At 38.9% G+C, this 12,025-nt stretch overlaps 1 protein-coding gene across 5 annotated transcripts in view; it reads left to right on the top strand.

Annotated features, from left to right (window-relative positions):
• osbp2b (oxysterol binding protein 2b) overlaps nt 1-12,025 on the top strand; it is a 49,585-nt gene that overhangs the window by 20,652 nt on the left and 16,908 nt on the right. For all 5 annotated transcript variants that reach the window (XM_044195437.1, XM_044195440.1, XM_044195436.1 and 2 more), the window contains exon 3: nt 9,120-9,370. In XM_044195437.1, coding sequence (XP_044051372.1) covers nt 9,120-9,370 — 251 coding nt within the window. The remainder of the gene's footprint in view (nt 1-9,119; nt 9,371-12,025) is intronic.

Here is a 12,025-nt window from a genome sequence, read left to right on the forward strand (position 1 = left end):
AAAAATAGAGGCGGAAAGCAGCATAAGAAAGCTACCAGAGAGACAGTACAGTTGTTACTTTATGCAAGGATGAATTCTTAATGCTAACAAACCTGATTGCAATCTGACAAGCCTCTGAAACATTTTGTGATTTCTGTCTAATTAAATTTAAGTTGTCATGTTGTGGAAGTCCTATGGGCATATATCTGCTATATTCTTGTAACGTAAATGAGCAAAGCACAAATAAAGCACCCACAGAGAATGCCTGCCTCGTGTACTGTGTTGATTCCAGAAAGTGTGTACACTTTTTGCCTTGTACCATATTTTGTAGGTCTGACCTGGCCATTGACATCACTCCATTCCTATCTATTTTTACTGGAAGCATTTGTCCCTGTGCGTGAAAAAATTGTATTTATGAAATTGGAAGTTGAGCCATTGATAATCAGTGCTATCTGTAGTCTGACAATCAAATGTACTCTCACCCAGCATACTTGTGCTGCTATGATGAACAGAATTATTTTGAGTGGTTTGTAAAACCTCTTTTGGAGCTGCACTACCATGTGCCATCACTTTGATAATCAATTCTCAGTGAAATATGTCTGTGTTTCTGAGAACATGAAAACTTTGTCAGTGTGCAGTTGACATTTTACTTTCATCCCTCCCTAGTTACAAATACATCTAGTATCTACCTATACTGTAAGCATTTTAGAGGTTAGAGAGCAAGGTCAGCCCCTTGAGCTGCTGCTATGCGCTCATCATTTTTAATTATTAATGCACATAACTTAAGAGTACTTTAGAGACATCTCTACTACTGCTCTGTGACGGCAATCCCCTCTTTTCTGGTTTGATGGCTACTTTTATGGTCATTATCTTGCAGCGCTGGCACCTGGACTGTTATCATGATGGATCACGATCTTGCTGTGTTACGAGGTTACTGACTCATGAAGCACGATTTTGCTAAATCTTTCTACATTATTAGGGTGTTCAATGAGATACAGTTACAGTAGCTCAACAGTGAGTTCTCATCAATAGCATGAATTGGTGATATGGATAAAATACTCATAAAATGTCTGTATTTGCTAAGCCAGTGATTTAAATATTTGACCAACATTAGTGCTTAGATGAATATATTCGAGTAGGAGTCATTAAAGTCTATCATTAAAGTTGTAATCCTTAAGATCTCAGTCCAATCTAGGGGGTTACAATTACAAAAGGTAATGCTGGTTTGCACGTATGGATCATTTCCTGTGAATCCCACGTGCATGTGAAGGCAGTTTGAATCCAGCATAGGAATGGGAAAAAACAAACTATTATATACAGAGGTCATTACAGAATGTAAATACATTGAATGGTTATTTCAGAAAAAGCGGCAACCGTATGTAATATCAAAAATAGGCTTTGATTTCATTATAAAATTTAAAGATTATAACTTTAAGCACAATAATACTGCATCTCAAACATTCTTACTGTATTATGTTTGTGTGCATTTGTGAGTGCAGTTAATGAGTGGCTACTTTAAAATTGCGAATCACAAGCAAATAATTTAAGACTAGAAAATGTGCAGTATGTTGTGGAATTGCACCTGATATACTGTACCTCTGTTAATAAGACCAGTCTGTCAAAAGCATTAATATTTTTTTCTTTTATAATTTTTTATATTCCAGCCCTGTTTTACATGAACCAAGGCTGCTGTCAACAGACCCTCCTCCTCTCATAGCCTGAGCAGCTGTTTGCATGCATGTAAAGGATTTATGTGTGTCAGTTAATGTATGCTTACGGTCTTGTGTACATGGGTTTTAATTAAGCTCTTTGCCTTTCAATGATGAAAACTCTTTGATAAATATAGTGTACATCAGACAATGAAGAGATCACTGCAGACTGTTTCAAATGGTAAACACAGGCTTCACATTTTGCTTGTGATTCATTGTCTCACTAGAGAAGCAAACTCTTTTATTACTGCAGTAAAATCCTGGAAATCCTGTCACAGTGACCAGACTTGTGCAGATGCATACTCAGTTAGTATTCTGAGGTTGTAGGATAATTAATGACCTCAACCTTCAGACTGTAAGAGTTATGCAGCAAGCAAGAGCCATTTTCCTCTTACAGGTTTGATGCACCAGCTGGGAATTTATAAAATTTACTCAGCATACCAGAATATAAATCTACAATTTAGTAGTCAGCAGATTGATCATTTTTCTTTTTGTCTATCTTAGCACATTATAAAATGGTTCTGAATTAAAACTTTGCTGCAGTTTTGTTAATCTTTTCTTTTGTTGTTTGCTGCTTTCTGAGAATGTTCGATTGGATACACAGCCAGAGCTGTACTGCAGAGCTTTGGGGACAGTGATGAGTTGCACAGCACAGTTTCTCATTTGCTTGTGAAGAGCTGAGCGCTGTGTTACTGGGTTTAACCTGCTGTCTCCTATGTTTGTCTCCTTGTGATGTATCTCAGGGGAGGTATGGAGCCAGTTAGCAATTACTGGCCAGGATTACACTCCCCTCCCCTGGGACGCATCCTCGCTCTTCATCTAGCTTCTTCTCGCTTCTGTTTCTGATATACTTCTCATATATTCTCTTTCTCTTGCACACTCCATCAAAGCAGTCAGCTGCAAAACAGTCATCTCCCTCTCTCTTTGCTGTCAGTGCTGAAAGAAATCTTTTCCAACGATAGGTACAAACTCTTCTCTGCGCTAAAAACACAGTGGTCCTCAGATTGCATGTGTATTAAGACTGGCTAATTGGAATCAATATCTAATAATCATGATTAATTTAATACTGATATACTGTATATCACAGTATGAATGCAAAAACAAAAATCTGGACAAACAGCATCACAAACTGCAACCTCCAAAATGATGAATGAAATGATGAATAAAGTTGAATCAACACCTCTTTAAAACAGTCAACAAAAACTAAACATTATGAAAGTAGAATTTATAAAACTCTGGCTCACCTTATTTACAACTAATTTACAGGAGAAAATAAGTTTTGGAGGTAGCGTAATACCACCTAAATCCTTTTTTTTATCACCATAAACTTTGTTAATTAATGAATCTGGCAAATCACACAATGTTGATTAAAATGTCAATGAATTTCATTTGTTTTCCTACAATATCCGCCCTTTTTAGGGTTATGTTTAGGCACTCGCAGCACTTGGTTAAGGTTAGGGAAAGATTGTGGTCTTGGTTTAATACAGAAAAAGGCCACAGTGACTTGGAGGATGAGACACAACGTGTGTACGTTATTACCCTTTAACCTAAACCACAATTATTCCCCAAGCTTACCTTTAGTGCCATTGTTGCTTAAACTAAAACTCACGTGATGTGACCCTGGACTCTGGTCACAAAGTTCTGTCCTTTGTACGCCCACCATCCTTTTGACTTTTGTGTGGTACATAAATGTAGCACTTCCTAGAAAAAACATGCCTGTGAATATTACATTTGTCACCAAAACATAACTGGAAATACAAATTAGTACTATATAAATGTAATTTCTTGGAGACAGTGAAGGATTTATTGCAGGGCTGTTGTATTAGACTGCATTATTTTTAGCTAGGTGTACCTAATAAACTGGCAAGAGTGTATACAATATGCATTGTCTTGAATCAAAATGACCTGTTTGGATCACCATTCATCTCTAAAACACGGTGGTCTATGCACACCAACAAAGGTGACATGTGCTTGCTTGTGTGCAAGAGATTTAGTAATAAAATAAAAATTTCGTTTACACAGAACAGGCACATATTTATAGAAATGATGTTGTAAACCATGACAAAGTTTGACTACACTCAGATACAGTATAACTGCCTCACGGCTATGTTGCTGGCATGTTAATTTGCTTTACAGTCCACAGCACCATGGTGACACTGATCTGTAAAAATTAACTGTAATAACCATTAGAAATTAAAGTAACAATCTGAATTTTCTGACACTAGTTTCTCCTCTGATTAGGCCTTTCAGTATCTTTTAATACCATCTTTAATCCAGTGGGGCAGTACATTTCTCCAGTGTGCTTGGCTTCTCAACACGCACATCTTTCTGCCACAGGGTGACGTCTTGTCTGCCAGAGGCCTGGCTCCACTGATCTGACAGCCTGTCCTCAGGGACGAGCAGAAAGATGATCCCTGACGGTGGGACAGCGGAGAAAATACTACTCTCCCAATTACATTCTCCTGCATCCTATTCTCCTGCTTTCTCTCTCTCTCCCTCTCTCTTTTGTGCTCAACACTGAGATGGACAATAAGGAAAGAGTGAAGTGAAGATATTTGCTTAAATTATATCATCATGTTCTGAGGAGGATGGTTCAGTAGAGACACGGTGGGAACTGGAAACGGACTTGCATTTGTGTCGATGCAGGGTCTTCTCTGAGGTGGTAGGCTGTGGGGGAAGGTAGTCCGCCCTTGAGGCATGACTGGTGTGGTAATGGGCTCCTGGCTTTGCCTCGCTGGTGTCGTCTTCTCTACGGAGAGCCATCCACCCACATCTGTTGTTGGGAAGGGAGCTAGGCGGTGACTCTGATGCACAGACAGCATAGATTGGCTATTTATTAACACAGGTTTAGTGTAAAACCCAGTCTTCACTTTTTATTCCAGGTCTGAGTGATTCACAGGTGATAAAATATGTTTAGGGCATCTTAAAGGGGTTTTCATCTCCAGTATTCAAACTTGTCCGGTAGTGCTTGACATTTTATCAAAGCTATATGGATCTGGCTCAGTGAACCAAAAGGACATTGCAGAAAGGGCATTTCTGATGTACTTGTGGAGGCTTGATTTTAGATTGAAGAAAGCTTTGTGCCCTGGTTTCTCCTTGTCGTTGAAGGGTGTCTATACAGTAGAACCAACGGCCAAAATGTGTGTTCTTGCAGCACACAACTTGTTTTGTATGTTTTGGAAAGAGAATTAGTTTAGCAGGCGACGTGCTGTAAGCAGAGTCTCTTCTAAACAAATATGCCTTGGTACATGTGACAGTTTATTTTTAAGTGGCTTCGCTTAGAGCTGCTGAACTCATTGGCAGAATGAGGGTGAATAATTAGAGCAAGGCTTCACTGCAGTGCTGCAAATTAATTTACTTAGTCATGTATTTTAGTTTACTCTTAAATGTCCCTGCTGTACATATTATTTAACATTGGAAAAAATCATTAGCTTGAACCAGTCCACTTTAAAATGTATTCAGTGCTCTCCATAGGAACAGATTCTACCATAGCTCCCCATGAGCTTCTTGTTTTTTCCTCACAGTAACTCTGAAATGTCTAAACACCACCATGTGTCCCTCCAACAGTACACTGCATATTATCCTAATATTATCCATACCCTACTCTGTAATTTTCACATTTCAAATGTGGACTTGATGTAGAGCACTTGGTTTGAGTTTACTGTAGCTCAGTCGGTGGTGACTTTGCCATTCAGTAACCTTGGTTTTCCATCAGAACATAAAAAAGTCTCATGTTTTTGTTTGATGTCATTGAGGGGGTTATGATGGATCATCTCCAATGTTCAATTGTTTTGTTCATCTGCTCCATACTGATACACAACTTACAAGATTTTGGAATAACTTCAGGGCGGGAAACATTATGCCCTGCCTTTAACCGCGGTCCTTGCACCTTTCACACTTTTAACAAACCCAACCTTGGTCCATGAAATACCCACTCTAACTTTAACCACTACTACCATGACAATGACCTGTTGTGTATAGATAGGCCTGTTTTACAAGAGGTTTGCAACCTGCAAAGAATCCCACTTGCTGGTTTCTGGCATTTCAGATTTACTGTACGCTGATTAGTTGTTTGTTCATGTGTGATACACAATCTCCTGCTAACACATTAGGTCTTGAGGAAACTTCGTGCTTCCAAGTCTGCATATGATGTAATGTCCTTACCAATATTTTGTGAGGACAGAATTGTCCCTAGCAATGTTGAGACTAAACCTAAGCCCTGGGTGCTTCTCACCACTTTCGCCTATCAAAAGTTGTACTAATTTGACAAGTACAGATCAAAGTTAATTGTAATAACTTGTCATCTCCAGTGCTGCTAATTAGATAAATTAAAATTAGATACAATTTAAGTTCACATATCCAGTTATCCTTCTTCTACAAATCTACCTTCAGGGCAGATGGTGGTTGTTATTTGACACCATTTTTAGTATCTCCTTGTGTTAATTTTTCTTTTTTATATAAATATTCCTCTTTTCTCTTCCTATAGAGTGTTAAAATATTTTTTAAGACTCATTTTGAACTCGGGAATGTATACATAAATTTGTCCAATCAAATGTGATTTGGAGCAGGCTTATTGTTGCCTCGTGGGAGGAAGTTCAAAACTACACCAATTAGCCAACTAACTTATCTGTTTAAAGCTGCCATAATCACACTTTTCCAATTTAAGACTTATTTCATTATTTTCTCCAACTCTCTCTGAACTTGCTCTCTCTCACTCTTTTACTGTCTCTTGCTTTCCTTTTTACTGCAACTGCCCGTCTATCGACACACACTCCGGGCAATTTTCTGACTTTAGGTCGTTAGCCTTTTTCTCTTCTTTACCTGCCTTTCTCTGCAGTGACTTTATTGAAATTCACTGTAATTTGATTCCTACTCTGGGTGGATGCTTGTGTCGTTTTCTGATCCATGTAGGTTTTATTGTCACTGTAGGGCTGCTGGATTGACCTTTGGCTGGACTGTTTTGCTTTTGTCTCTAATGGCCAAACAGTTATGTCTGAAAGCCTATTCAGCATGTTCACACATTACCTCTGAGGCTAGAGCTCAGTAGCCTGTGTGTGCTGCTTTTTCCTGGATGAACTTGGGTTACCTTTGTGTGAAAATGGATGCCCAGGAATGCAAACATGGTGAGAGATTTTTTTCTTCCCTTCTCTTTCACCCCCTTGCTCACCCTCCCCTGGTTTCATTTCTTTCTACCCTCGCTCCTCTTGGTTCTTGGTTGGTAGTTTCATAAACTAAACTATTGGACAAATTTTGACCTGATGATGGTGCTAGATTAAAAAGTCAGAGGAACAACAAAGTTTTTACAATTTATCCTGAGGAGGGACATGACTGTCTGAACCATATTTCATGGCAATCCATCCAATAGTTGTGGCGACATTTTACAAAACACAAAACAAATGTCAACCACATGGTGGCACAAGAAAGTAAGGGGATCACCACCAAAGTTAGGGTTCATTCTCAGTGGCCCATGAATGAATGTTTCAAATTTCATAGCAATCCATCCAGTAGTTGTTGAGACAGTCTGGATCCAAGTGGTGGACAGACTAACCGACTTTGCCATCCCTAAAGCCGCTAGCATGGCTAAAAATCATTGCGAAGTTTTCACAAGGGATCCTCCTCCAAAATGTTAATGTTATATGTTTGTGTTAAACAATGAATATCAAACGATATATCATTATCATTATTATAACTCTCAAATATTTATATTGGTTTTGGCCTCAAAATGGAGTATCCATTCTTTTTGCTGTTACATGATGTAGTCCTGAGATTGCCACGCTACCAGCATCCCCCAGGCGAAGATCCATGTTATACTTGAATGATGTAAATAGACTTGGCAGAGAGATAGTCTGACTCTGTTCCACTGCGAGGTCACAGCCAGCTGCCATGTTCTTAGGAGAAAGTGTTGCCTCTCACCAAGACTGTGACAGTCTCTCCTATCAGCTGCATAATAGACTTTTTCAGTGTTTCAAAGCATACTCTGTATGGTGTAGTGTAGAAGACAGCAGAACAGCAGTTTCTGGACATTAGAGCATTAGAGGGTCAGCAGGTTGGATTGGAGGCTGGAGAGACTTTCTTTCTGCACTCAAACCTTTAACCTTGCTATTACAGAAATATATTTTCCTTGTTGAGATAAACCGTGTCCTCCTGCTTGTCCTCCCCCTTCTTCGTCTGTCATCTGTTTTCTTAGTTTTAGCAGTAGCAGTACTTCTGTACGTCACTTCTCTAGTGGGATTGTTGGCATATTACTGCTTTTGAGCATGCCAGAATGTGTCAAGAGTAAGGACGCCAGCATTGAAGCTGGTTCTTTTAATTTATCACAGCCGTATGGGTTTGTTTTGTTAGCTTGATTTATTAAAACAGAAACACAGATGCTTTTATGTTGGAAATATTCTTCGGTGTGAATATAGATTTGATACACAGGTGTGCAAATATTTCTTCAGTTCTAAATCCAACATGCAAGTTCCCTGGTGTTTTGCTAGAGAAAGGCCTTTATAATATAATTTATTCTTCTAGAAAGATTGTGTGTGTACATCTGCTTTAGTTCAGAAAATCAGGAGTTCTGTTTTCTTTTTGGATTTGGATTTTTACGATGTCACCAGGCTGTTTATGGACCTTGGTCTTACCCTTGGTATATTTCTGTCTTTCTGTGTGTGTGCTTGTGCTTGCAGTGTTCGTGTGTGTATATTGTATTTGTGTGTGTAATGTAGGGCTGACGCGGCAACACTGTTCTCGTATGTTCTGTTTAAGCTTGAGTAACCTCTCTTTAATGACATCATAGTGAAAGGCAGCTGCAACCGCAAAGGCGCATGGGTATGGACGAGCTGTCTGTATTCAGATGCCCTGATACAGCTACATTTACATTTGATAAGCTTCTAAGGACTTCTGCGGTCAGTCAGATTTGTCGTTGTCTAATGTGTGTATTTATGTGAAATCTTCTGTAAAATCGGCTGTCCAATTAACACCAATTTCATCAGTGGTACTAATTTGTCTTTTTATCAGCTTCATTATTTAACAAACAACACTTAACCAAAACATAGAAATGAGTAAACAACACTTTTTTTCTCATTATGGCTGCCTATCTTCACCGATTTAACACTATCCTTGTTTCTCCATTTTTAAGTCTACAATGAGTTATCTCTGATTTAGTCAGTGGAGGTCACTGAGCAATGGAGGTGTTGGATATGTGTTTGCCATGATAGCTTGGAAAGTCAGCATATCTCTAATGGGAAATATCTGTATCATAAAAAGGAGGGTTTGTACATATTTTGTGATTCAGCAGCTATGCGGTTAGATATGTTGCACAAAAAAAAGGAAAACCTTTCTAAATTGTCTGTTAATCTTCTCTTTTATGATTGCTGTACTCACAAGTCCCAATAATCTTCTCTTGTTCAAGGTGTGGTGTATATGTGATCTTTGACCTCTCCTTTCCAGATGACTCGGGGGACGAGGAGCCTACATCCCAGTCGGACCGCAGTGAGATTCAGGGCACCCTGAAGATACTTGTCAGCAAGCTCGATGACCTCAGCACATGTAATGACCTGATCGCCAAGCATGGGGCGGCCCTGCAGCGTTCCCTAAGTGAACTCGAGGGTCTGAAAGTCCCTGTGGAGGGAGGGGAGAAGATCAAGGCAGTCAATGAGCGAGCCACCCTCTTTCGCATCACTTCCAATGCTATGATCAATGTAAGTAGCTGGGACAGACCAGGCTACAAGACGCCGCAACAGTGAGCAGAGAGCAGTGGTGGAGGAAGTATTCAGATCCTTTACTTAAAGGTAGAATAAGTAGGATTTGTCGGTTGCTGTTTGTAGACAAACAATTCAAAGAGAGAAACAGCTAGTGAATGAATGGAGAGAGAGAGTGGCATTAGCGATAACAAAGCACTGAATCGGAGAAATAAAACTTTATTTTCTGATTGTTTCACGGCAGTTACGTTCTAAAGCACAAATAAGATTGCCCACAGCTCCGCAGAACCCTGCGTGAAGGAGCCAGCTTCATCCTGTCCGCTGCTCTCTGCGCTGCGTGTGTGTGTAGCTCAGGAAAATGTACTTAAAGTATCAAAAGTATCAAGTATCAAACTCAATGCAGTAAAATGTCCCCTGTGACTGTTATACTATTATATATTATATCATTATATTATTATTATTCATGCATTAATGTAAAAGCAGGATTTTACTGTTGTAGTTGGTTAAGGGGGAGCTGCACTAATGATTATTTTCATTATCGATTGATTGTTTGGTTTGTAAAAGGTCCAAACCTCAATCATTAAAAATAAATAAAAATTAAAGGAAAACCAGCAAATTTTCACATTTCAGAAGCTGGAAACATGAAATGTTTTTGCCTAAAAAATGACTTAAACGATTATCAAAACAGTTGCCAATAAATTTTCTGTCAATCGACTAATTGATTAATTGCCTAATCGTTTCAGCTGTACTTGTATAAACTGTTGGGTAGTTTTATTTATAACAAACATATTTTATAAGCTCTTCATATGTTTTGTATACAAAAACATACAATAAAGTAGCTAGTAACTAAAGCTGTCAGATAAATGTAGTGAAGTAAAAGTACAATATTTCCCTCTGAGATGTAGTGGAATAGAAGTAGAAAGTAGCATGAAAATAAAAGACTCAAGTAAAGTACAAGTACCTCAAATTTGTACTTAAGTAAAGTACTTGAGTAAATGTATTTAGTTAGTAGTTCCACCACTGGCAGAGAGGGCCCTGCGTCCCGCATGCTTCAGCATGATCAATGTGACAGGAATGTCAGTGATCTATAATGCCCCAGTTAGGGAGTGATGAGAGATGAGATCACTTCACAGTGTGGCATGTTACACAAGAGTCAGCGAGCTACAGGCTCAGAGGCCGCAGGTTTAGGGAAGCAGTTCCAGACCCTACCAGATCCAGTTGAACCTACTTAAACATGCCCATCTCTGACTTATTGTTTAAATATTATAGTCAGTAATTCAGTGCAGAGGTGATGGTGGTTCCTTGTTCTTGCATCTTAATAAAATTTAAACTTAATAAGAATACCAACATCTCATGTGTCTCATGCTGTTGTTATAATATGTCAAGTAAAGTCAGTTTTTTGTAGCCCAAAATCACAAATTGACAATTTTTCCTCAAAGAGGTTTACAATCTGTACATCATAAGTGAAACTCTTATCCTTATATTTTTGATTTGATAAGTAAAATCTCCTAAGGGGGGGGGGGGGGTGTGCGTAAAAATGAGAGAAACATCAGGAAGAGCAACAGAAAGACCCTCTTCCAAAATAACTTATTGCAGTTTAGCCAAAATATTCACCTTATCAGCTACATTTAATAAAACAGAACAACAAACATTACCAGGTTTTTAGTTCCCACTATCTGTTGGATCTGATTACCAGCATCTGTCTAAGAAATGCTCTACTGTATCTGGCCCTGTTGCATTCTTCTCAATGGTAGATACCATGGGCTTTACATTACGTTAGTAGTGGACGAGAGTTCAGGGAGAGTTGAGGTCCTGAAGGAGTGATACTAGATATGATAGTGGGTGGGAGGGGGACAGGAATAGCCCCTGCTCCCCCCTCTCAAACCCTCTTCCCTCCCTGCCTGGTGAGGAATGTCAGAGCCTTCTAGACTACAGTTAGACAGACAGACCTCTGACTAAAGCCAGAAAATCACACAAGGTTTGTCTTTCTTCCTGCTTCTGTAGGTGGCTTTGTTGATAGCAATGTTTATTCTTGTGGGAGTGGATGTTTATTTTTACTATAATGCATGTCTGACTGATTTTTCTGTGAAATGTCTGGCTGTTGGGGGTAAAATAATTTCGTATAATGATTTCACTCGGTGTTAAACTGCAGGTATTTTGACCTTAAGATTACGTTTGAAATCAGAATCAGAAATACTTGATCCCCGGGGGGAAACTCTTTAAAATCAGGCAGTAGGAAATTATTACTCCTCATATGCTGAAGTATGTGTTAATACAGCTTGTTAAGACAAAAGAAAGTAAAATCTAGAATGTGCTTTAATTATGTGAAAGGCTGTTAGCCAAAATGATGAGCCTCTTGTTTCTCTCTGTCATCCATTTTGTTTTATTAATTGGTATGGGAAATTGAAACTTACTGGACAAGCAATAAAATAGACCCCCTTGGATTGCCTAACTCATTAAAATGCCATTAAGTTTGCCAAGAATGTGCTTCTAATGAGAAAAAGTGCTGCCACAAACTCCCTGTAATGATTTTTGTTCTTGTAAATGGCTCTCTTCAAGCAGAGAGCAGTGCAGGATGTGGGTATTTGGATCTCTGCAGCCATGTTTCGGCCAGTGTTAAGACATTTACTTTGCTCTAAAATATAACTGTAGTTT

The sequence above is a fragment of the Siniperca chuatsi genome, linkage group LG5, assembly GCF_020085105.1.
Source record: "Siniperca chuatsi isolate FFG_IHB_CAS linkage group LG5, ASM2008510v1, whole genome shotgun sequence".
Lineage (NCBI taxonomy): Eukaryota > Metazoa > Chordata > Actinopteri > Centrarchiformes > Sinipercidae > Siniperca > Siniperca chuatsi.